We start from the raw sequence: 26151 nt of genomic DNA, 5'->3' as shown, positions 1-26151 counted from the left end.
ATATTTTGAGGCATAAATGTGTGGCATTTAATTTCACATCAAAGTAAATCGTGCATACCTTGCTTTCATACATGAAGCACAATTTTTTGGCTGCAAATGCAAGTGATGAGAAAGGTCTCTCTAGCCTTTGCACTGATGCCTGCTATGTATAAAACTGAGTATAGGGGAGTTATAAAACTGAATACAGAAGCCATTGTAGTGCGAATAAGCTAGTTCATCAAATATCAACCTGCTAGCTCAGTTGTTTAAGGTATAGGGGAGTAAGCTCATAGCAGCTACCAGTGTAAAGAAAACCCCCACACACACATGCACATAATTTGAGAGCTTGAACAAGTCCACTTACAAAGAATTCCCAATCGGATTGACGCCTTTGCATTTTCTCGATGAGTAGCATGAGCTGTCCCTTGACTTCCGCTGAGCTCTTCCGAGATTCTTCCTCAAACTTGAGAGCCCAGGAGTGGTGAGAAATGGTGAGGTTGTAGAGGGCACTGCGCTTTGTCAAGTCACCTTTCATATGCATCCAGTGCTCCTGGGTGTAGTTGGCAAAGGCCTGCAGAAGACATGGCAGCAGCGAAGGAAGTCAAGCTATAGGACCAGGTCATAAGGCATACCTGTTGTTGAGGAAATCAGCACTGTACTATATTGCTGCGAGGCCAAAACACAGTTCCCCATAAAGGAAAATTAGGACAACCTGGTCACCTTTATTTCTGGCCATGGCATTTTTTGCGGAATGAATAATGAAACATTGAGTTGAAAATTAATTATTATGGCAATTAATTAATTTGTAACTGGCTTGCTGAAATATTCAGGACTGAAAACTTCCTCCAGGATTTTAAAAAACTCTATTATACTCCATGCAGTTATAGTCTCTCGTGGATAAATGAAAAATTTGACATATCAAAACAGCATAGCATATATAATACATTAGGCTTCACAAGGATATGCATGTTTAAACAAGCGTACACTTAGCATGAGGACAAACACAAGACACAAAACGGGCATAAAAGGGACAGACAACTGCTCAGAACATAATTCGAGATAACGCCGCTAATGGAAAGATTGCCTATCATATTGGTTAAAGCGAGCCATGTCTTTTTTTATAAAATGTGGATTTATATTTTTAATTCTTCACTAAAAGTAACAAAACATGACTTTTGGTACCCCACGCAGCAAAAACATGAATATGCATAAGAGGCCTATCATTCGACCTTCTATTAGTTTACGCAGTTCCTGGTCTTTTTATTAGTTATGAAATGCAGTGCACATTTTTCTGTTATAAATTTTTCTAACTTACAATCTGCAGAGAGGCCTTTGTTTGTAGTTAGTAGAAGAGTGGCGCTGCTATCACCTTCGTTTTTTAGGAGTTCGCTTGGCATGTCTATCAACAGAATAACGACGATGGGGGCCAGCCAGCCATGACGTAGGCGTGTATTTGGGGAAAAATGCAGTAGAAATGTAAGAAAGGTCTGAACAACAATGCAAGCTCATTGTACAAGCTTTTTATTTTCAAAAGTAGTTGGAAAGGCACAATGTAGGTGGTTAACTATAGTTGCACTCACTCCTGTGCAAGCAGAACGATGGGCAACTTTCACAATTTGCGAGCTGCGCTATCGACATCGTGCTCACTTCTCAGCATTGCGGGAGGAGGGACTCTTTCTTTTTTAGAGGCTGCTCAGGTCGAAAAATCCTGCTTACAAAATATCCACGTGCTTTTGGACGAAACCACTGCAGGTGTAAACAGTACCGAGGGTGAGCTTTGCATTGCACCATAAAAAAGTTGGTCCTTAACAATTGGTTTTCAGTCCCTTTAACTTGCAACTAAAGTTTATTCAAAGCAGACATGTAAAGCATCCTCGCAGAACACTATAAATCATGTACTATCACCAAAAAAAAAGAGACAATAGACACAATTACTTATTTTACAATAGTAGAGATGCTGGCCTGTGGCACAAGGCCTTCTTCTACTCTGCTAAGAGGGAAGGGGAGAAGGAGAGAGAGTGATGATGAGGATATGACCGCATTAATGCATTCATGTCTGCAGAAGGCCTATTCCCAACCTTGAAAGCACGTGTTAGTAAAAAAAAATTATGAGAGTGCCAATGCCAATCATTGACCATCATATTGGGGACAAGCAAAAAGTATATTCAAAATAAAACGAACACTCGCCTAGGGTTGACTGAGCAATAAATATATGCCCCACGGTCTCAAGCAACTATTAAGTCAAGCTAAAGTTGCAGTCTAGTGAGCCATCACTTATTTATGGCCCATTTGTACTTTCGTTCTGCAAGAAGCAGAGATATCTTATGGAAGGCATGTGCAAGGGCAGTATTAGCAATGAGCACAAGCACCTATTTATTTGTTGAGACGAAACTCACAACATCTATCTCTGTGAAAACGTTATAACTATTTCAAGGTGCCAAATAGCAACACTCAGCACACAAGATAAAACAACGGGACAGAGCACCTGTCAGGACAGGGCGCTCTGTCCCGTTGTCTTCTCTTGTGTGCTGTGTGTTGTTCTTTGGTGCCTTAAAATAGTCACAATGAATCGATGCCAACTTGCCCAACAAGAAGTTCTCTGTGAGAACAACCTGATGGGATGCTTTTCAACACACTTCAAAACTTCTGCATGGTTACATTACAGTTTAAAGTCGATACTTTTAAAGGTAGCACTTGTGGTAAGTTGCCAGTTACACTAACCTTAAAAAGTAGACAATAGCTCAAAGGGGACAATGACCAACACTATGCTAGTTTTATTCATGGAGCATGCATCTGCTATTCTTTAATGTTCAGGTGGGAACGTGGGCAAAGGTAAAGGAACATAGAAAATGACATGTTGAACATTAATAACAAACTAGCTGATGCATTCAATTCTATAAGGTAAGGTACGTCGCACAAGTTCGGTTAAATACCTTGCACACACAATAAAAATACAGTAGAAGCTTGCTGATTTGATCATGGCTGATACTAGCTTTAATATGGTAACAACTAGCAAAATTTGGCTGCCAAAGCTCATTATAGATAATGATAAAATTTTTATGACATGCAAAACATATTCTGTGTCATTTTGGATAATAAAAATTGTAACTGCTGGAAGTAATGTAGCAGAAAGTTTAATCATATTCCCATTTGCTGGTGTTTCAGTGAGGAGAAAAAAGCTATGACGCGTAGTTTAATCAGTCCCTTTGCAGTTAAGACGCTTCTCACTGGCATCTTCACTGTGAAGCCAAGAAGTGAGCCCCAAAATTTGGCCACGCTGCCCTTTCCTATCACTCAAAGTGCCTAAGAAGTGCCGACATAGTGATCACCATCCATGCTTAAGACTGCTCCTTGCTGGACTAGTTGGTCCATATTCATACAAAAGGTTATTCAGGGCGAGGTTAGAAACATGTAGACAAGGTTAGAAACATGGTTAGAAGCATGTAGACAAAATAAATGCTCAAGACAAGAAAATGTTTCTTGTCTACGAGTTTCTAATTTTGCCTTCACTTACTTCATTTCATGCTGATTAAATTTTGCTATTGGTGCTGTCTGTATTCTGTAAACATGAAGCTAGAGAAGTCTTTCGTGGCTCAGTGTTTATACAATGGTCAAGCCAACTAGTGGTCAGCTTTGAATGAGCTTTTTAGCATGTTCCCATGTGGCACTTGCTGAGAAGAATGGTGTAAATTCCCAGCAATCAGATGGCTGCATTCCCACAGCCCGTCTTGGTGACTTAACACCTGATGATGCACGTGAGACTACGCATCAAGTGCATGTGATATGCCCTACTGTGAATGCGTGTCAACTACAGTAAGTCACGAGTCATGAATGCAAGAGATGCTCCTACCAAAACAATGTGGTGTGCCCATTTGCTATCCATTCATGCATAGCAAAATAGTCTCACAGGCATGAAGATAAGGTGCCTCAATTGTTCAACAAAAATGTACACTCGCACTGCAATCATGGACCATACGCCTGAGCAGCTGAATTTGCCAGATGAACAAGCAATGAACAAGATAGCTCAAACCACAAAGGAGTACCAGTTTGGAAAAAGACTAGGAGAGGGACATTTTGCGCAAAGTATGTCCTGCCCAAAGTACTTCCATCAGCAGTGGCACTGACAGAGGACGTACTTTGGTCCCTTTTACCATTTCTCTGGCAATATTCTTCTTAAAAGATGTCGCATTCACTTTAACGTGTTGCTCAGGTTTCAAGAAAAGGTGTTTCAATGCCCCTTCAATACCTCATTGGGAACATTGGACAAACTTTTTCAACCCAGATATTTAAGGAATGTGCACAAAAAGCCTGAAGGACTTTGTATTGTGGATGTTAATCTCTGGAGGTGAATGAATGAAGCATAACATAACCTTTAGCCTCTGTTTAAGACACGGAGAGACAAGGATTACACTGCAGCAAAAGTGGGAAGCTGATTTGATCCTTTATCCAAACAAGAGCTCAATGCACAATGTAACAACTGGTTGTGACACAGCAGCATTTACCCTTCATGCCCAGGCCTATAGATTTTGTACTCAAGTCGCACTTCTATTTTGCTATGCTGCATACCAATTACGGCTTTCAGATGCTGTGTTGCTGTCTAGCTGCTCTTTATAGTACTACAATAAAATCCCATTAGAGCAAACCTCACATTAAAAATTTTTTCAAATTAACAAGCATTTCAAAAATCCCCCATCAAGTGCTTATTGGTTGAATAAAAATCTTTCACTACGACGAACTTCAGTATACGAAATTTTTCAAAATAACACACTGAATTTCATCGTCATCGTATCTTAATAACACTTCACAATAAAGAATTTTGAACGTAAGAATCTGCTCAAAACGACGACCCAAACAATGACAAATGCTCCGTATGTGCCACTACCACCATCATCAGTATGCCTGCCTATATTTCTCTATGCTCCTGCCCTTCTTTAAATGCGTTTTTGCCCTATCGGCATCACCTGCACTTGGAATCGCGCCTCGCTGTCTTTGTTCCGTCAACTGGGCACCGCGGCACGTTTGTCGGAGGGCTGTTTTGCTCGCTTTAAACGTTAGACGTTCATTTCTACATTCGTGATGAGGTCTGGAAGCAGCACGAAAAAAAAGCGGAGGCAATTCTCTTTGCAAAAAAAGGTGGATATTCTTTCTCGAGTGGATGCTGGAAAAAAGCAAATCGACATTGCAAAGGTATGGGGGATTGCACCATTTCTTCAAATAAGCGTGCATTCATTTCCGAATACTCAGTGCTTTTTCCTGTGCTTTTAGACATTAGCGCATTTGCTGATGTGTTCCCAGCAAAGGTAGGTGACTGCTTTTGTTGCATTTACGATTTTTTATGAGAAGATTTCTTTCAATATTACGATTTTCTAAAATACCAAATGATTTTTAGCGGTCCCTTGAGATTCGTTGTATTGGGATTTAACTGTATATAGAGCAGTGGTATAGTTTTGTTATCTATACCAGATCAGACTTAGCCAACTTACTAAATAAGTCATCCCCACTGCTTTACTAATGCGTGCTTTATTTCAGTTTCAGTGAGTTTGTTGCAATTCTCGTACAGTTGCATTTTTTAAAATTTATTGAGTTGATGTACTTCTTTCTATGCTTTCCATGCTTCTGCTGTCTTGGTGCAACATCTATTGTTAAGAAGTGTATGACCTGGGAGGCCGTCGATCTCTGTTCAGTTTTTTATTTAAATACAGCTTTGCTCTTGCTAGTAGAAAATTAAGTTAATTAATTCATTAGTTCATTCATTTCAGTTAAGATCATGCAATGTGTAGGAAAGATAACTGGAGCAACAGAATTTGTGCTGAGGGAAGAAAAATGTTGTTGAGGACAGTTGAGAATTAGAGAAATAAAATTAGCATATCTGCAGGCATCGCATGATGCAGAATAGCTATAACCAAGGATCATTCTTCAGTGGACCTAAATAGGGTGTTGACAATGACAACGGCTAATACAATGTGATTTGTACATGTACGGTCAAACTTGAACAACACAGATATTCATTCATTCATTCCATACCAACAGTGCCACAAGGCATTACAATGGGGAGGGTTAACAGAAATACAGAGTGGTAAAATTTTGCAGGTTCACAGACTAGTGAGGATTAAACACCGTTACAAACGTAGACACCAGAGAAAATATCAATGCCTAAGATGAAGTCACAAATCATACAACAAAGTAAAACATTTCAGCTAGTCTCCTGGTTAGCTGAGATGGTAGAGTGACTGCCCCGGAAAGGCATTGGTCCCGAGTTTGAATCCCGACCGTGACGAATTTTTCCTCCGCAGCGAAATTTTCTTTCTGAGAAACCCGTATGGGCTTCCTTTGTAGCTTCATGCTGCATTCAGCAGATGATTATTTTCCCTCTCATGGCACATACATGTTTCACATCTCCCCATTGCTCATTCTTTTTGACATTTATAGTATACTTTGCCTTCTGAAAGTGAATAAACAGATGGCAGTTTGCGCACCACCTTGTGTGTGTGATTGTGTTTTCTTCACATGTCTTGTTAGAACTACGCAGAGCAGCTGCACATGTATGATCAAGAAGCGATTAGCCAACATGCAACTACACGTTTACTCGCCATATAATGCATCACACAAAGTATCACGCTTTTCAACTTATCATGCACTTCTCAGCTTACCAGGAGCCTCCGTGTGGCCTTCTCTAGTTTGGTGAGGTTCACTTGGAGGAGGTGCCGTGACCTGGACTCGAGGAAGTAAGTTGTGAGGTCAAGTGATGTCTTAGGAGTTGACACGTGACTGTGCGAGGATTGCACCACCTGTTGATGAGAACAGGGAAGGGAAGCAGCAGAAAAACATCAAAACCTCAATTCCCTATCAGTCTATGACCCTGCAAACTGTGGGATTCTCACCCGTGCTCTTGGGACATAGGAACAACAACACAGTAGCGCAAACAATCCCAAGTGCATTTATTGCACCTTTCATAGATCAATGCCTGTTAGCCAAGTTGCTATCCCCAAAACCGGCCGATGGGCACACGACAAATCGCAGAAATCCGACTCATCGCGACTGGGTAGCGAGCGAATATGTTCACCCCATGCTGGATTCCAACACCTGGTCGTTCGCGCCTACGGTCATGCGAACGGTGGCACGTTCAAACAAGCCCTCGCGAGACGGTCTCGCAGAAGCATGGATCGGCGCACGCGCGGAACGTCCGTGCCATTTGCCGACCTCGAGCCAAAAAGGATGCACCTTCTCCTTTCCGCACCCAAGTAACCCTGCCGTGAGGCAGCTTTAGTAGCGCAACACTCGCACCATCTCTCGCACTGCGCTTCAACCACACTGATTGCCGCGGTCCCCAAGCCACGCGCTGAAGGGTGAGAATCCCACAAAACAGGCAAGCATATAGCATAGGTCACACAGTGATGATCACGTATGTAGAGTATTGCTACGATGTGGAACACTGCCAAAACAGCTGCAAATTAAAATAAAAGCCCCTTGTTGAAGAAGCAAGAAACAAGATGGTGTCACACTAATGGACCATTAGTGTACTACTGTATTATGTGCTTTGCACCTGCAATGCGCAAATAAATGGCAGCAGTGAGAATTTGTGTGAAATGCAGTGTGCGGAAAACCATCTTAGGAAATGCAAAGAAAGAAAAGGAATGGGGTTCCAAAAACAACAAAGACGTCATGACAAAATTGGCCGTGGGCCCTAGACTCCAATGGATAGAAGCGTTTAACACTAGAGGACGTTTCTAGTGTACACCAGAAAAAATAAAATTTGAATTAAGTTGAAGTGAATTGGTGCGGAAGAAAGTGGAAGAAGAATGTTGCTCGTGGCAATGGAGAAAAGCCTCTACAGTGGAGAGGGTAGCTAGAATCACTGCCTCTTGGTGACCTACCATTTCATTTAGACTTGCTTTTCACTTGCTTCTTCTATCTCAGCAACTATGGAGCTCTTTTTAAAAGTACTGTTTCTAGGATGGGTCTGCATTTATGCTGTGTGGGATAGGTGCACTCCAGGAGATGTGCTGTCGCTGTCAGTATTTGTGTCGTTACTTTTGCCCCTAGTCACAGTTCTACAGCGGTTGAACACGGAATGTCTCTGCAGCCAATAGCCAATGCTGGGCCGGTATAATGCAAAACTGTTCCAATCTGTGTTAATTCCAAATTGGTGATTAGCCCTCTATGATAGGTCAAAATGGCTTGGGCAGTGGCACCTGCCCATATGGGCGGGACCCAAACCATTCTGACCTATCGTGGAGGGCTAATAATGGCAGATTTGGAATAAAAACAAATTGGAATAGTTTTCCGTTATAGGTCCCCTAGTTACAGCGTTAGCTACATTCCTTGTTCAACCACTGTTGATCACTTCAAGCCTCCATCTTTTACTCTAAGTACATCCCCACACTCTAAAAAAAAGTTTATTATGGCAGAATGCACCCTGGGTGGTGTTTTGCAGTGTATAACTAAAATTTCTGTCATAGCCTGGTGAGGGGCCCTTCAAGAAAAACTTAAGCATAACAACAAATCCTCATCTAAAGTGATGTGTTACTTAGTTAAAGCAGTGTACTTGAGAAACATCGACGCACATAAATAAAAGATGCACACATAGTGTCTGGTGAGTGTCCTTGTTTTGTATGAGACTGTTTATCAAGTGCGCCGCCTTAACTGAATAATAATTAACCAACTAGCCTGCTAGTAGCTGTTAAGCAAGCATGTTGTCAGGCCACTCGAACCTCTCAATCTCAAGTGGCAACTCATCTCACAATGGGGGGGGGGGGAGTAAATGAGCAAAGAAAGCTTTGCTTTCACAAATGATGTAATTGATGACAGCACTATATAAAACTATGCCATCAGCACTTGCCTTATGTTTTCCAAGGGTGGTAGGCACCTTCCAATGAAGGAGAACATGAACCCAGCCACCAGAACCGTCTTCAGTGAAAAACTCGTCTGCTAGCAGCTCCCTCAGCCAGGCCATGCTGCCGTCTGGTCCCCTGGAAAAAAATAAAACAAGTCTTTTCGCATCTGGAAGTGCGACTTGCGCTTAAAGAATCTCAATGATTAAAATTGTAATAAAATTTAAGGGTTTAGCATCCCAAACCTCTATGGCAGACTGACACTCTGGGTTAATTTTGACCACCTGGAGGACTGTGACAAGAACCCAAAAAGCACAGCCAATGAATGTTATTGCCACAATCAGATTGTGGCCACTGGAGAGGGGAATTGAACTCCCAACCTCAGCAGGAGAAAGCAATCGCTGCACACCCAAATTAAAGGTTGCATGCTTCAGTAAATAGCAGGGCTTGGGGGTAGCTTTGTACAGGAGTGTTTTTGCATTCTGCCTTCATCAAAATGTGGCTGGGAATCAAACTGTTGAACTTGTACTGGGCAGCAGAACACTATAGCCAAATAGCCACAAAGGTAGGTAAATGTAAGCGTAGCCCACAAATGTCTATTTTGGACACTGGTACTCCAAAGTGCCTATTTTCAGTCTTGTTCAATGAAAATGCATTCTGACTGGCTGCGTGACCCAGAAACATTGACTATTTTTTATAATAATTGCCTCACGAAATCACTGTTGCTGTTTTCACGGAGTGTTAGCTGCAAGTGGTGCTTCCCTGATAACAATTTTTAAATATTCACAGTGTGTGTGAATCGGCCACGGCGATTGTGCACTCTTGGAAAAATTGGCACACTGCTCATGCAGAAGCTCCTTCATTTTTTTTTCTGAGTGTACAGAATCATTAGACACCACTGTCTGTCAATTGTCTGCCTTTTCCTTAAATTAGAGCTGTGTGAACAGACCGAATGACAGTAAATTAACAATTAGTTTTGCTATTAAGTGACGGACACCCCACCTGGCAGATGTGTGCATATATATATATATATATATATATATATATATATATATATATATATAGAGCACTGCAGGAAATATGCATGTGCCAATTTTTTACTGTTTGGTTAGGTTAGATTAAGTCAGCACCCACTGCCAAAAGAGCAGCAGAATGGGTGTCATAAGAAGGAAACACAGCTGAAGACATCTAGCTGAGGTCTAGGTGGTACGATAAGACCAGTTAAAAAAAATTGCATCGCAGCAAATTTGAAGTCTCAGGAGTGAATCAGCTGGCACAGGACACTGGGACTTCATCCTACAGTTGACATAGAAAGGCTGCTGCTGATGATGATGACAATGAACCAATGTTTTGAACTCGTGACCTTTCAGAGCTAAGGCATGCACTTGGCCCTGCCCGTTTCACTACCAGTAGAAGTGTGCGCAGGCGCATAAGAATGCATACAAGACAGAACTATAATTTTACTGCACTGGTGCTACACTGCACAAACACACAGTGACCCATGAGTCAATGCATAGATATCTGCAGAGGGCCTGAAAAGATAAATATTTAAGTCTCTCTATTTTTGAGTAGTGAAGGAGTTAGCTTGAATATACCAGAACATACTCAAATGCCTTCAAAGTTAACGGTTTCACCTAACAGCCAAGCACTGAAAGTGACGGCAGAGTTTAGCATTGAGCTGAAGGCATCTCGGAATGATGGCACATGAGGTGAGACCAAAAAAAAACTGCTGGCATCTGTCAGTGCCCAAAGAAAAGAATTTATATATTTAGCTCAACGTTGACTGTTCATTGCTCAGACCAATGATGCATCCCGGTATGGTATGCACACAATGCTCGTGCCAGCAACAGAAGGCAGAGCACGGCAGAGCATGGTCTGCATGTTGGCAGTAGTGATGCAGCTGCTGATGAACAGTCGCAGTATTCAAAACATGACAATATTTTACAAGACTTATGCATGGTTTCGGGTCGGTGTCCTTACATGCAGCGAAGGACCCTACTTAACCAAGTGACTGTCTTGAGTGGGTGATCACAGTGAACAAACAGTGCTTCACTAGCAGATGGTAAAGAGGTAAAGCTTCTCAGTATGTATGCAGAGGCATGGAAAGCAGCTGAATGATGCCTTAAGTGAGCAGTTGTGTTACTTGATACAACACCATTACTTTCACACCATGCATCTGTCTTCGTCACTTTGTTATTTTCTCCTTTGACTCAATGTAGCTAGTGCAAGTTTATCTGTTAACTGTGGTGGCACGACCAAGACACTGTTTTTTTTTTCTGAATGAAATGAGCAAACTCTAAAATTTTGTTTTAACAGTGCATTACGGTTTGAATTAAAGACTATATATGATGCCTGTTGCTGATAGCCTTCTTCTCTGTTGCGTGCTGAAGGCTACATAGGTTAAACTGCTCTTACACATTTCAACGTGCAGTGGTTCGGCTAGCACCCAGTGAAGAATTGTGCCTTCTGATTTTGCAATATGTGCGCTTGATGTTTGGCTGTTTTTGTTCATGAATCTGTGTTTTTAGAAATGGTAAATCCATGTTCTTAGTTGAATAAGTGCTCAGATCAGTACTCACTTTTGCTTAAATAATATTGCTGTATTGTCATGTTCTGATGTATTGCTGTAGATTTTGTACCAATAGCGATGCTTGTCCTGTTTCCTTGCCTCCTGTCAGTGTGCCATGCCAGTTTGTTCTTTTTGCACAAGCTCACTTGTGTTCTGTCACATATCACACTTCTGGGACAAATGCAAAAGCGCATAGTTTGGAGAAAATAGCTTCATATGAAGTTGGAATATAATAGAAACATGTGTCAATTAGACATGGTGTTGTGAGCCATGTTATTAGACATGCAGCATCTGTGAGCACAAATGGGCATGGTTATGTTGGTCATTTTAAAAACATCTCTTAGGTGTGTGTGCTATTCCAGACATGCTTTATCAGTGCCTCAATTAGATTTCTGTATGTTGTATGATGATCTCTATCTGGGTTTAAAAGACTGATACATCATCCTATTTGGTCTTGTAGGCAGCACAGTTAGATCTATCTGCTGCCTACCAGTCTGGTAGAGTTCTATGGGTCAAGTAGGAATATATATCAGACTCATAGAAGGACCCGTACAACCTAAACATATTCCTAAGAGACTTATGGAAATTTCTATCAGTTTTTTTGCTAGGGTAGGCAAAGATGATAAGTGTTCCCCTTCCCCTCTCGGCTGGCGAAACAAAAAATCGAAGAACCTGGTACCACTGTTGTAACACGTGACCATGCAGCCTGTAATGATGGCAGCAGCTGCCATGACTAGATAATGGTGCAAGCGGAGAAGCCGGATGGCAGTGCGCGTGCGCAATGGTGACTAGACGAGCAGGAATGGTCCTTGCCTGGGCTACGCAAATAAAGTGACTGCTGATTTTGAAGTATTGTAAGTTTCATTGAAATCAAGAGCAACAACTGCATGGCACACCGCGCTGTCATATCTTGATTTTGCCAGCCAAGAGGGGAAAAGGAACAGTTAGAATCTTTGCCTATGCTTATACTTACTTGCACAGGTGGTCTTCGCGTGCCTCCCAGTGCCTAAATTTAGGAAAACAATCAAGCTTAATTTTGAACACCTGGTGTACTAGCCACCATCTGCCGGGCAGCAGACAACCAGGAGAAAGCAGACGACACGCAGACAAGAAGAGTGGCAACATGTACATAGTGCCACTGGTGACATGGTCGCTGACTCTAAAAAAACTTTTTCTTGCTTCAAACAAAATGTGCTCGAAAAGTTTCTATTTCACAAGCTAAGAGGCTGGTGCATATATTGAGCTATCTGACATATCTTTATCTGGGGGCCTTAATGCTTAAATGTGGCTTGAATCTCGCAAAAAAGTCATTTCTTGCCGACTTCGGAGATATTTTTCTCTAAAAACATATTTCTGAATAATTTGGAATTATTTTTAGGAAACACTACAGCAACAGGCAAAAATGTAGAAAGATTATTGCAGCTGAATATTTAATGCAGTTTACGAAAAAAATGTCTGAAAATGCAACATTTTTTGGTTCTTTACTGAGCCAAATAAATGTGGAAAATTATAAAATGCATTAAATTATAACGTAATATGAAAGAAGCATGGCAGTATAATGCTCTAAAATAAAGTTTGTTATTGCACCTACTTTCAGACTTGAATAAAAAAAATTTACCTTCAACCAATTTTTGCTTCTTCCCGGAAATTTCTAAGAGTTCTCAAGTGATTAATAAGTTTTTGCAGTGAAAATAAATAGGCAAAACCTTATTCAGAAAGAAGTCATCTAGCCCAATTTCTTTCAGTACAATCAACGTTGGTCACTTTTGAGGTTTGGATCGTTTCATGTGGAATGACCCAGCACTGAAGTTGAGATGCTCCCGTCGTCAGTTAGTGACGCATGCGGCTTCCCCGAGTGCTCATTGTCATGCAAGTCTTCACGGCCTTTTGCAAACTCATAACACCACCACCACCTCACGCATCTTAAAACGAGACACCTTTCCCCACACGTGGGCTGCATTTCCCTGTGGATTTCGATGGGAGTTCATCCCTTGCTCCATAGAAAATGAATTACACATCATTGCTTGTATGTCGTGGACGTGTGAAGCACAAATACCATCTTCAACAACTGACAGCAGCGCCATACTGTCGAGCTACCAGCAGATAAGGCTGGGTCGGTCCAAGAAAGGTCCACCGCTGACTTCATAGGTGACTTCATAGTTACAGCCATAATGTGACTAAACAAAAATAGGGGCAAAGACTTTCTTACTGGCCCTCGTACAAGAGGAACCCTGGCACTTTTTAAAATGCATACATACACATATGCACACACACATGTATGCACACACACACAAACAAAGTGAGCACAGTTATAACATGCAATTACTAACCAGTCAGTCATGAATAAATTTGTCATCTAGAAGCTTCTTGGTGAACCAAGAAGTCCCATATACGAGGTGTGTTCAAAAAGAAAGCGAACTTTTGAAATAGGCGCGCCAACCAGAGGGAGTGTGCTGTGGCTACTGAGCACATGTAGTGGCAGCTTTAGACAACAACCTGCCATTTGCCGCATCTTGCTCTGACCATTAGTAGGCAAACTACAGCTGCTGAAGTGAGCACATGAACAAGCTGTTCTTTGGATTGGTGCCAAAGTGACAGTGAAGGAATTGGAAGAACAGCGTGTGTGTGTAAAGTTCTGCTACAAACTTGGGAAAACATAGACATTTCAGTTGCTTAGCCAAGCATACGGGGAAGGCTGTATGAATTGCACGCAGTGCTATGATTGGCTCAAGTGTTTTGAACACGGAAAATTGTCAGTCGGTGATGATCCCAAGCCTGGGCAACCTTCCACATCCACAGATGATGACCACGTGGAAAGAGTTCGAACTATGATTCGTGAAAATCGTTGTTTGACTGTTCGAGAAGTCGCTGACGAAGTGGGTATCAGCATAGGATCATGTAATGAAATTTTGAGTGACAAATGTGGGATGCGTCGTGTCAGGGCAAAATTCGTGCCGCGTTTGTTGACTGACGAACAGAAGCAGACCCGTGTTGAGATCAGCCAGGAACTTCCTGCCGCTGCCAATGATGATGAAAACTTTCTTGAGAACATCATAATAGGTGATGAGACATGGGTTTATGGCTATGATATTGAAACGAAAGTGTAGTCATCGCAGTGGGTACAGCACGCATGAGTCACACACAGCACGCACGAGTCGTACGCAACAGCTTGCATGAGTCGGTCAAAAATGAAGGGGATGTTGGTTGTGTTTTTTGACTGCAAAGACATTGTCCATCAGAAATTTGTGCCACATGGTCAGACGGTAAACAAAGAAGCTTACCAGGGAATTCTAGCAGGTTTGAGAGATTCTGTGCGCAGTAAAAGGCCTGAATTGTGGCAACATCAGGCTTGGATGTTGCATCATGACAATGCCCCGGCTCAAGCGTCGCTCCTTGCCTGCAGCTACTTAGCACAACACCACACTCCTGTTGTGTCCCAACCACCATATTCCCCAGACCTAGCCCCAGCAGACTCTTTTTCTATTCCCCAAGCTGAAAACTACCTTGAAAAGACGTCGTTTCCAAACTGTACAGGAGATCCAGGACAATGCAAGAAGAGACCTGCGCACCATTCCAGAAAGTGCGTTCCAAAAGGCTTTCCCAAAATGGAAGAAAAGATGGGAAGAGTACATTGCCAGTAGAGGGGACTACCTTGAAGAGGACAGCACTTAAAATGTTGTACCATAAGCAGTAAAGGTGTTATAGCAAAAGTTCAGTTTATTTTTGAATACAACTCGCATTAAACAGCAATTATATCACAACACTACGATTCACTTGGAAAGAAGAAACTTGGATCCATTTTCAAACCTGCCTTCAAGCAAGCTGCACACAGAGGTCCAGCTGTACAAGAGAAAAAGCAAACCTTTCAAAATTGAATCTCAGCTCCTGCTTGACTCCGGTTGACTGTGTGTTCACAGTCCAAGAAAGCCCATAGGTGTTGGAGTTGGTTTGCACGTTCAGTGATCTCTGTCTCACACTAACAATCACGCTCTGTCCACTGGGGATGCGGTTGGCCTCCTTGGTTGGCTTCTGCCTCTGCTCTTGCTTGGACCGGTCCTGCAATGTTGTTGCTTGACTGTGGAACTGTCACCTTGACATGCACTTTCGTGCGCATACATATCATTTTCTGTACCTGCTGCACTACGTACTATAGGTTGGCACACTCACTCATGACAACAATGACAGACAGTCGCTGCACACTCAGCTCACAGACTTGGGAAACAGTGCGAGAAAATGACCAAAGGTGTGATTGGACGTGGGTGTGAACTGAACAGAGTGCTGGTGAGCTTGAGTGGACATGTAGAAGTGAATTACTATCGGCTTCTCATGATATGATTAATAAATATTGGGCTCGTCGGTTAACCCCCTTTTTTCTCGTTCTGACTGTCGGCAAGTGCGAGTGGACATGAGTACGAATGTAAGTGCTGGCGAGTGTGAGTGGGCACAAGTATAGCATTAGTAGGTGCCTGTAAATGTGAGTGAAAATGAGTACAAAGGTGAATCAGTGTTTGTGAACGATTGTTGCTCGTAAACTGAACACTACGTTATTCCTGTACAGTATAAAACAGGCTGGAAATCCAAGTGCAGCAAAATGGGCTTGTTGGCTCATCTTGTCTTTACTGTGCCTCGTCTTTACTACACGCTAAACTACTGCCACGGAAATCCAAATACAGTCTAACAAAATTTAATGCACACAGACATAACAAGGTAAACGTAATATATTTGAAGAAGAACAGGAGATTGGGTGAGTTGGTAGTTTTCCTTAATGTTTAAAAAACAGCGCTAAAAATGGACATCGGACAACAGAAAGAGACATACGCAGCACCGTGTGTGTCCTATCATGTTCAACAATGAACATGATAAGACAGGTTTAATTAAAATAGAATTCATTACAGCACTCAAACCCACGACCACTGGTGTTAAGGTGAAGTTAATTAGACACAGTTAATCAAGATAGAGTTAATTAAGACACTCAAATCCTTGCCCTTTCGTAGGAGTTGAAACCACAACCTTCGTTGTTAATTAAGGTGAATTAGGGTTAATTTAGCAAATCTGTTGCAAAACCACTACTACATTTGCTGAGGGGGGTATGCAATGCTTTACTGATGGTTCAGATGCTTGTTTTGAGCTTGTTCTTTATTTAAACACATATGCTGTTCTGTGTGTTGTATGAGTGAGTTCAACGAATCTATGCACTGTTTGCATAACTTTGCTGAGCACTTGTAGCCTCTACCTTACATGGGTATGAGCCATTACATTTTTTGCGTGCTTATAGGGGTATGAGCCATTGCTTAACGGGGTATGAACCATTCATTGCCTTACGTGACAAACAAATTTCTTGTGTGTAGGCATATAAATGCTTATGCATTCAAAACTACTTGATTCCGACTTAAAGCACTGTGTATGTGCCACTCGGTCTGTGCTGGTCCTCAGTGAACCTCTTTGATGCCAGCTTGGGTCACTGGGTATGTGCCAGCGGGTGTGTGCCGCTCTTCGGTGAACGTATTTGATGACAAATTGGGTAAAACAGGTATGCGCCACTGGGAGTGTGCCACTCTACAAGGAGAAAAGGTATCTCTTACATTTATGCGATGCCGAGTGAAATCGAAACGGCACTCGGTATGTAGCCAGTTGTGTGGCACTCTTCAATGAACTGGCTGTGTGCCACTAGGGAACCAGGTATGTGCCACTCTGGAATGACGATCCCTTAAGTTTATCCGATGATGAGCAGAATCGAACTGACGTGACAGGGATTCCTCAAGGACAGCAACCCGATGCATTAGCACACTATGCCACAAATGCATTGGGTATGTGCCGCTCTTCGACGGACCTCTCGCCAACCTGAATCACTGAGTGTGTGCCACTGAGTGGGCTGCAAGCGAGGGAACCATTCTCAGCATTTGCAGACACCACGCTTCTCATCTTAGAAGTCACGTGCTGACTTCTTGCCAGTGCCATTAGATGGCACAGCATGTCTGCAGAAAGAAGCCCAATAGAGGAGCCCGGTTGCCGCATGACATATTTATAAGGGTTCACATGCAACGGCACACCATGCAGTTAAGAGCTTCACGCGCAGGCTTTGCAGCAGCAGTACCTGATGTCGTAGAGCATTTTTGATTCAATGCCAATACATTATATACCATAGACAGGCATCGTGAGATGGGTTCTGCTGCATTATTTTTAGCTTATTACTAGAGTTGTACGAATATCAAAATTTTTGAATACGAATCTAATACGAATACTTAGCTTCAAATATTGAATTGAATATTGAATAATGATATGCACATGCATTTATTAGCAAGTTTGGTTTAATTTGTTGTTTTGGAACATTGCAATTACATTGTCAATGTTGAGAAACTAGACTAGTTTTTCACTAGCTGTCCTCACCAGCCTGTGAATTATCATACCGCATCAAATGGCCGTAATCTCGGAGGCGTTTGACCCTGTGCCAGTCGTCACTCATCGCACTTGTTGTCAAGCAATAAGCTTGAAATTAAAGATGGCACGGTAAAAAGAAAGTGCACCCTCACTGTTCACAAACCCTTGCCCCTTGCTACTGAGAGGCTCGCTTTCCCGCAAAGTTTAGACGTTTAAATGCTAAGTGTGCTTTACAAGCAAAATTTCGCTCACAGCGTAAAAAAATGACAAAATTCAGCACAAAATCGCACCAATATTCCTAGATCACATAGAAACAAACACTAAAAACCATCTTTGCTCCCAAACAGCCAGAAATATATTCGATTTGAATCGAATATTCGTATCCAACCGGATATTCGAATATTTTTTGGATATTTGCACACCCCTACTTAATATTTCTGCTGTACCCTTGCACCTGAGCAAACCACCACTTCACTCTTGGTACAGCTTGGTGTAGGTGTTCATCATGGACATCGTCATTCTCATTGTCAGTGTCATCATCATCACATTGTGTTATGTCCACTGCCAGACAAAGGCCTTTCCAGTTATCACCATTCGGATAACCATTTTACCATTTAGGATAACATAATAGTTCTGCGGAAACCCACAAGGTGGACAGAAATAGTTAAGGGAAAATGAGACGTCCATCCAATCATAGCAATTGCTACAAAGGAAATCCATACGGATTCTCCGAACGAAAAGCCTTTCTAGAATTTGTAGCAATTCTGCAGCAATTTTTTACGATTGGGTGGATGCCTCATTTTCCCTTAATTAACCACTTAGGATGTTTTTAAAGTTCCATTTCCAGTGGCAAGGTATTTTCCCCTGCCTCTTTCAGCCTACTGAAATCTAAACTTTGCACTTTAAAAATAGCCAAGGTTACAAATAAATTCAAACAACAGAAACTCGTCCCATGCCTTCTCACCTCATAGATGAGGACAAGATGTTGCCCCGGTGCATAGCCAAGGACATATTCCGTCACAACTGCACTGCTTCCATCTTGACTGTCAGAATTTCTTTTCTTCATGGCTGCCTTCAGGAAAGGCACGTCAGGAACGACAAGCTCAAACCCACCATCAGCTTTAGTCTGATATATCAGCAGATTTTTTGGCAACGTGGCTGAAAAAGACAGTGTGAGAAGAGAGCGGAAAAAGGAATGTTAGAAGTGTTTCTTTTTTTCTGGTTCTGGCATGGAAACAATCAGCAAAAATGAGTATACAGTGAAAGCTCGTTAATTCGAACATCAGTAATTCAAATTTATGGATAATTCGAACTGTACGATTTGGTCCGACCAAGCTCCACAGAAGTATATGTATAAAAAAGTCCGTTAATTCGAACGCGAGAAGGTTCCCTCACGGATAATTCGAACTACGCTCGCCTGGCACACGGCCAGGCGAGCCTACTGCCTACACACAAGGCTATATTGCCTCCGAAACGGAGAGAACGGCGAGAGAAGGCAAAATCGGAAAAAAATCTAACCGACGCGGGGTCAGCCAGAAGGCAGCGGCGGCTGCCGCCTGTCCATTCTACGTAACCTCCGAGACTTCTTCCCCGTTGCGAATCTCGGAGGCTTTGCAAATCTTGTACAGCTGCTAATGTGCGGAGATGGCACGGCAAGCGTCAAAACACAGCGTATCAAGTACGTCGCAGCTGCGCTTACAATCAAGGACCAACGAATCAGGCCCTTCGCCACCTTCACATGTTCAGCGTCTTTGTCTCGGCAGTCTTCTTCGGTTGTGCACCTCTGTTTTCAGCTTAGGAGGTATCGGCCGTCGCGATTCATTGTGATGGTGTTAAGCCTCGGCTAACGTTCGTTTCGGTGGACATCGGTGGTGTGGTACAGTCGGAACAGGAGCTTCGACTTGAAGATGGCGTGTGCCCGCGGCACACACCATCACTTTCCGACACGGCAAATTTCTGACATGCCCTACTGCTTCCAAATCGCAGCGTACTGTTGCTCTCCTTCACTTTCATTAGTTCGAACTTTCATTAATTCGAACTGAAATGGCTTCCCCTTGCGGTTCGAATTAACGAGCTCTTACTGTATATCATTAGGTAAACTGTAGAATGAGCCAAATGATTTCAGCAAGGAGTGTGGTTGAGTCACCTGACACATCCTTGGATGAGATGGCAGGCAGCAGACATACAGAGCATGCACCTGCTCATTTACTGAGATGAGTAATAGAAAATGCAGTCGAGCCTCGACATGACCAACATGGATGTAACAAATTACTGGATGCAACGAAGTAAACCTAATACGCTTTTCACCGATATCAGCCTGTAATGAATATGTGTATTACAAATATTGAAAATAATGAAGGTATTTTCACGTCAGATGTTACTTCGTTACAGTGAGGTTCAACTGCTGGCGCTTTTAGAGGAACAAAAAGGTTTACGAGAAAAACACAATACATTATCAAAGTGGCTGGACGAGCAGCAATAGTCCGGCTGTACTGTGGCTTTCACTAGCTGCTTCACCTCGGAAATAAAGCAAAGAGCAAAAATACATGAGCCACACGATGTACAGGAACCGAGATAAATGTATATATTGTAAATGTAAATGTACATTGAGCATGCCCTGGGTAAACCTGTATGAGAAAGAATTATGGCAGCTGTCACAGCGACATGCTGAGCCATCCACTCTGATAATGGGTCGCAAATTCCTTACGGTGGCAGCCGTTACGAGTTATTTCAGATATTGGAGTGCCCATAGGCTGTCCTATAAGGCCAGCTGCACCACACAATTCCCACAGTCGCTTGGGGTACCTTCATGGAAGTTGTATGAATATTTCTTCAGTGCTTGTAAAGCAATATCATAACAAAAATAAAGAATTCTAGTTGATGCAAACTTTTTAAAATTAGCCTAATGCCCCTATTACTGTAAAGCTGGATTCTAAGCTTGACGCTGCAAGCAGTATCATTGTAGTAGTAGTAAGAGAGACACCAGTGGGTCATGTCTAAGGTAATGAAATCAAGAATACATTTCATGGAAAAAAAAAGAAATGTTGTCATCTACCTGATAGCAGTAAATGCCACAGTACAGTACAGTATAGTATAGCAGTATGTCGATATTCCAATTAGCCCAGCTGTCTGCTTTTACGACACAGCTACAAAGGCAACTTTTAGAGCACAGTTCTTATGCGCCTGTTCCTGCGGTGAGCCCCAGCATCACTTGTAACTGAGCAAACGAGCACAGCGAACGATGAGAGTGAACGCGGCACACAGTGGGGGATGAAAAAAGCAGCAAGAGCAAAGAGGCACTAGGAGGGAAGTAGAGAGAAGGGTGCCGAAGAACCGTAAGATGAAAAGCGGAGGAGGGAATGCCAAAAGGGTGAGGAGGAGAGCAGGGCGCCGGTGGCAACCAGGCATGCGACCAGCGTGGAAACAAAGTGATAGAGTGGGCTCTGCGTGAGCTACGCGTTCCATTGTCGGTTCCCGTGTTCCCATGTTCACACTTTCTTTCTGAACAATGAGAGACGAAACTGGCAGAAATGCTTTGTCTGCTGCTGCTGCTAAATGAGCTGCCCGAGCAGAGGCTTGGTGCTGCCGCCAAGAGCACCTTGTCCTTCGGAATCAAGTTCTTTGCCATAACATATCGCAAATTCAAAACACCTAAACAGCTGCGCTCAAAATTCCCATTAGGGAGTATCGTAATTTTGGTGAATTTTTCCCCATTCATGAAACTTCTCCCCCTGATGAATATCCACAGAACTTATTTGCCAGAAGGCCTTGAAGTACAGCCTCCTTTTCTATACTTTTTTGCAGAAAGTATTAGGCATAAACTCATCGAGAATATTTAGTGCAAACAATATCACTAGCTTCATTAACAGCAATGGTAACATTATCTTCACGGCACTCATTTTCTAGCATATAATTCTTTGTTTCTGACTTAAAAGTTAAGAGAAAGAGTACTATAAGGAACACATTCCTTCACACACTAGAATGTGACTATGTATCCATGTGTGATCTAAACTGACTGTTTCTGCTTGAAACAACTGTACTGTCATTCTTATGAAAACAGTAACGTATTCCTACCAGCGCTGCTGAAAATTGACCCCCACTGCTTCAACACAAATTCCCACTGAACATGTACACACCACAATTTGAACAGCTCGCCATATAATGTGATCGCACATGTAAGTAATGTTCAGGCATGAACACCTTTGCTAAATATTAGGTACTAAAAATGCACCTTTTGTGATGACCTCAATCTTGAGTTTGTTGTGTTTTGATGGAAGTACTGCAGTGACTGCAAGCGCTGTTATATCTCTGTAAAAAAAGAACAAGAAAGGGCACAGTAAACACGTGCAATGGCAAAATGTAGGTCTCACGTCCTATATCGAAAGATTATGAAATAAATGTGATTATAAGAGTCAATAAAAAAAAAGGAAGCCCACAATGGATGAACCTGAAGTCAGTATGGTTCAATTCAAAGCATGTAAATGAATTCCTGCATTTGGTGCAGTGTAGCATTTGAAACACAGAACAGTGTGACTGTGTGCCTGTGGGGAGAGGGGAGCTAAAGAATAGGAAGGAGATGGGTGAAAAGTGAAGTGGCGAATGACGTGAAGATGCAAGACATGTACATGATCACCTTAACCATCTGTGGTGGTCAGCTCCGGCCAATGCTCGGGCAGCACTAACAGGGAAGGGAGCGGTGGGTGTGATTGCTTTTTTTTTTCTCTTCTGTTCGACGTCTTTTCTCCTCTTCTGTCCAACGCTTCAGGCACGGTAGGGGAAAGCAGTAAGGAGACAAGGGTGACAGAAGGACCTTTTGGTGGGGAAAAATGTGTTCGTTGGCTGTTTGAGCAGTGAATCTTTGCGCAGCCTGCTGGGCGTTGTTCCTCTTGTCTGCCGGTTGCACAGCTTCTTCTGCGCTGAGCCTCTTGTTGGTGGGAAGTCCACTTTGATTGTGGACTTAAAATTTGCAGACTGCACATTTTCACCTCCTGTGGGCCCTGCACGTAAGTTGCACGTCTTATTTATGCTATTCGCACCTATCTCCTTTATAACAGCTAATTTTTTACAGCTTTTTTACCACTAATTTGAAGAGAAAGCATGTAAGTACCATTGAGCAGTGACGTATGTAGTGAGGGAGTGGCATACTAGGCATGTGCTACGCTCACCGACATTTCTTTGTTTCATTGTATGTATCGACGTGTAGCATCAACACATACAAAATTTGCATTGCAGTTCTGTTATACGATTCACAAGCAGTGGGAACTGATAAAACAGGGCAGGACACCTTAACTGCAGGCAAACAGGAAAATGATTGCGCAGGGACCTTGTCTTCTCTTCAGCAATGCGTGAGATCTTTGTCTTTCTCTATGTGCCGTATATCAGATATGGCATTTGCCTCCCTGCAGAGAGAGCATCATCCTGATGCTCAGCTAGCGGCAGGAAAATGTGTCAAACGAGGTGTGGGCACTTCATTCTGAACAATAGGGCTTCATGCGCACAATGTGCACAACTTCTCGTGGATGCTGCCTCGCCCTGGAAGAAGCAGGACTGTCAGGGATAACCTCATAGTTCAGGTCGCTGAGGCGCTGAAAAACCTTGTATGGACCAAAGTACCACCTGAAGAGCTTTTCTGAAAGCCCTCGCCGACGGGTGGGACTCCAAACCCAGACTTTGTCACCCGACTGATAAAAAATTATGGGGTTTTACGTGCCAAAACCACTTTCAGTGCTAAGCCGGTGGACCGTATCGTTTGTAGAACCACCAGCAGCCATCTCAGGTGTTCCTCAAATGTTTCCGAAAAAACTATGACGTTGTCGAGGTATACTAAGCATGTCTGCCACTTCAGGCCTGACAGAACCATATCCATGAGTTGCTGAAAAGTTGCTGGAGCTGAGCATAAACCGAAAGGCAGGTCCTTGAATTCGTAAAGCCCATCAGGCGTTATGAAAGCAGTCTTTTCAAATACAGTAACAACAGCACTAACAACCTCGTCTGTCATCAAATCATCCAGCTGTATCGGCTTTTCATTCGATTGCAATGGGGGATTTATGGCACTTCGAAGTGTAGCAATGTTCCCCCCTGAGGTCGCGGCCTTCAGTTTCCCCGGCGTAGGCTGGGAGATCGCCCTCGGGCCACGTCAGTGGAGCTGCATCTTGCAGCGGGAAAACGATGTCCCGAAGAAGGGGAGCGTGACCGGTAGACAGGAGAATCAGCTTGCCAGCTCGTCAAATTTGTGTTGATGTTCGCTTGGCTGCCGTCAAAAGCACGACGAGAATCAGGGGATGGAAATGCTTGGCATGCTTCGACGCAATAAGGGAAATGACGGCAGATGTGGCCCGCTTCCCCACAGTAGAAGCACAAGGGCCTGTAGTCAGCTGTGCGTCGAATGTCGGTTCTGCGAAGCGGTGGAATGTCGCCTATGGTACCAAGGTGATGCTGGTGCTGACTGATGGTGATACTGCGGCGTCGGCATGGAAGGTGGCAGTCGACAGACAACATCAGCGTACCTGGGCTGCCACGTCTGAGAATTTGGCTCAGGAGCTGCAAACGCTTGCTTTATTTCTTGGCGCGAAACTTCAGCCACCGACGCAGCTGCGCATTCATTTGGCGTGGCAGTAAGCTTCTTAATTTCTTCCTGAACAATTTCGCATACAGTATCAGCCGGCGCAAGGAACACTCATCTGTGACCGTCACTGCTGCAGCACTTGCCGGTCCAGTGCTGGTCAGGTGATCATACTGGCGGCTGCATAGGTGTAATGCACGCTCTATGGCCGTTGATTCTTTAATAAATTCATCGATGCTCGTCGGCGGATTCCGCACAAGTCCAGCAAACAGCTGCTCCTTAATGCCACGCATGAAGTGGCTGAGTTTTTTTGCCTCGGACATATCGGGGTCTGCACGATGACAAAGACGAGCCATGTCCTCAGTGGACATGGCAACAGTTTCATCTGGCTTTTGAATCCGTGATTTGAGAAGACGCTGCGCATGTTCTTGCCTTTCGGTGCTCTCAAAGGTACGGAGGAACTGATCCCAGCCTGACCAGATTCCCTAGCGATTTACGAACCACGTGTGGTTCGTAAATCTTCGTAAGTCTTCAAGAGAGAAATACACGTGGGACAGCTCCCGTCCAACATGCCACTTATTATACTTGGCTACGCACTAGTACTCCTTGAGCCAGTCTTCTGCATCCTCGTAGGCGTTGCCGTGGAAGCTCACAGGAGACCAAGGAGTCAAAAGAGTCACCTGTGCAGGGCCTGGGTCTGCCATGGCTTGGGCACTTGTGGTAACAGGCAGACTTCCTGGTAGAGGACCAAATTCTGGGCTTAGGCCTAGTAGGCGATGGCTGGCGCGGTGAACGGGTGTTTCAATACACGGAAAACATCCCGGGCTTGATGTGGGGCTGCTGACAGGCATCCCAAACGTTTACCCAGTGCCTCCGCCAGTGTCAATATTTACAAGCAGTGGGAACTGATAAAACAGGGCAGGTCACTTTAATTACAGGCAAACCGAAAAACGATTGTGCAGGGACCTCGTGTTCTCTTCTGCATTGCGCGAGATCTTCATCTTTTTCTATGTTCCGCATATTAGATGTGGCAATATGTAGCAGTTCCATGTAGCAGTTGCATGTAGCAGTTGCATGCTGCATTTAGCTGGAGCTGGTCTTTTTTTTTTAGACATTAGACATTATTTATTCATCATGAATTTGTACATCTGGTTAACTCAAGCAGGCTAGGTGACTTTCACCAACCCGTTTCGAAGGGGATGCCAATAAACCATCATTATAATAATCAACAGCAATGTCCCGTGCCACAGGCCAAGGGATGTGACATGTGTGCCACATAGTCTGGATACCTGTGTTTACCCTTCGGTATCCATGTTATGGTGCCTCCTCGCAAGGTACGAACCACTGCTGAAGAAGTGAATTGTAGAGCTACATGTGGCTGCAACCAGGCAACAACGGGCTCAGCAGACCGTTACGCAAATCATATTGACCGCAAAAAAAACGGGGACGGGGACGGGGACCGCAAAAAAGACCCCGTCTTTTTTGCGGTCAATATGATTTGCAGTAAATACCAACTAGGCCAAACTGAAGTTCTTCTGAAGACCGTTACGCAGAGAGCAAGTCAAGCCGCAGCTAGCCGTTGACGCCGGGTGGACAGTTCAGATCGTTCTCATGAAAACAATGCTAAGAGACTTCGCTGCGAAGACGCTGTAGTGTGGGGTGCCGAAAATGGAGCTTCTATGGAGCCGCTCTTCCAGCTTAAGCTGTGACCATGCTTCATGTGCCGCACAGGCCTGCGACTTTTCTATATAGATCTCCATGTACAAACATGCCAAGCTTTCTGTGCTTTATAGATGAGCACCCAAGCTGGATTAACGATAATGGCTTCAAGT

The 26151-nt window shown here is 43.4% G+C and overlaps 1 protein-coding gene across 1 annotated transcript in view; it reads right to left on the bottom strand.

The window, feature by feature from the left end:
- Window positions 1–26151, bottom strand: part of LOC135912593 (uncharacterized) — a 269120-nt gene that overhangs the window by 92272 nt on the left and 150697 nt on the right. The window contains exons 19-24 of the mRNA XM_065445088.2: window positions 21989–22065; window positions 18722–18915; window positions 15242–15435; window positions 8819–8948; window positions 6630–6767; window positions 344–550 (exon numbers count right to left, since the gene is read on the bottom strand). Of these exons, the coding sequence (XP_065301160.2) occupies window positions 344–550; window positions 6630–6767; window positions 8819–8948; window positions 15242–15435; window positions 18722–18915; window positions 21989–22065 (940 nt within the window). The remainder of the gene's footprint in view (window positions 1–343; window positions 551–6629; window positions 6768–8818; window positions 8949–15241; window positions 15436–18721; window positions 18916–21988; window positions 22066–26151) is intronic.

The sequence above is a fragment of the Dermacentor albipictus genome, chromosome 9, assembly GCF_038994185.2.
Source record: "Dermacentor albipictus isolate Rhodes 1998 colony chromosome 9, USDA_Dalb.pri_finalv2, whole genome shotgun sequence".
In the NCBI taxonomy this organism is placed as follows: Eukaryota; Metazoa; Arthropoda; class Arachnida; order Ixodida; family Ixodidae; genus Dermacentor; species Dermacentor albipictus.
The sequence above is the reverse complement of the archived record's forward strand: the minus strand, read 5'-3'. Positions and strand labels throughout refer to the sequence as shown.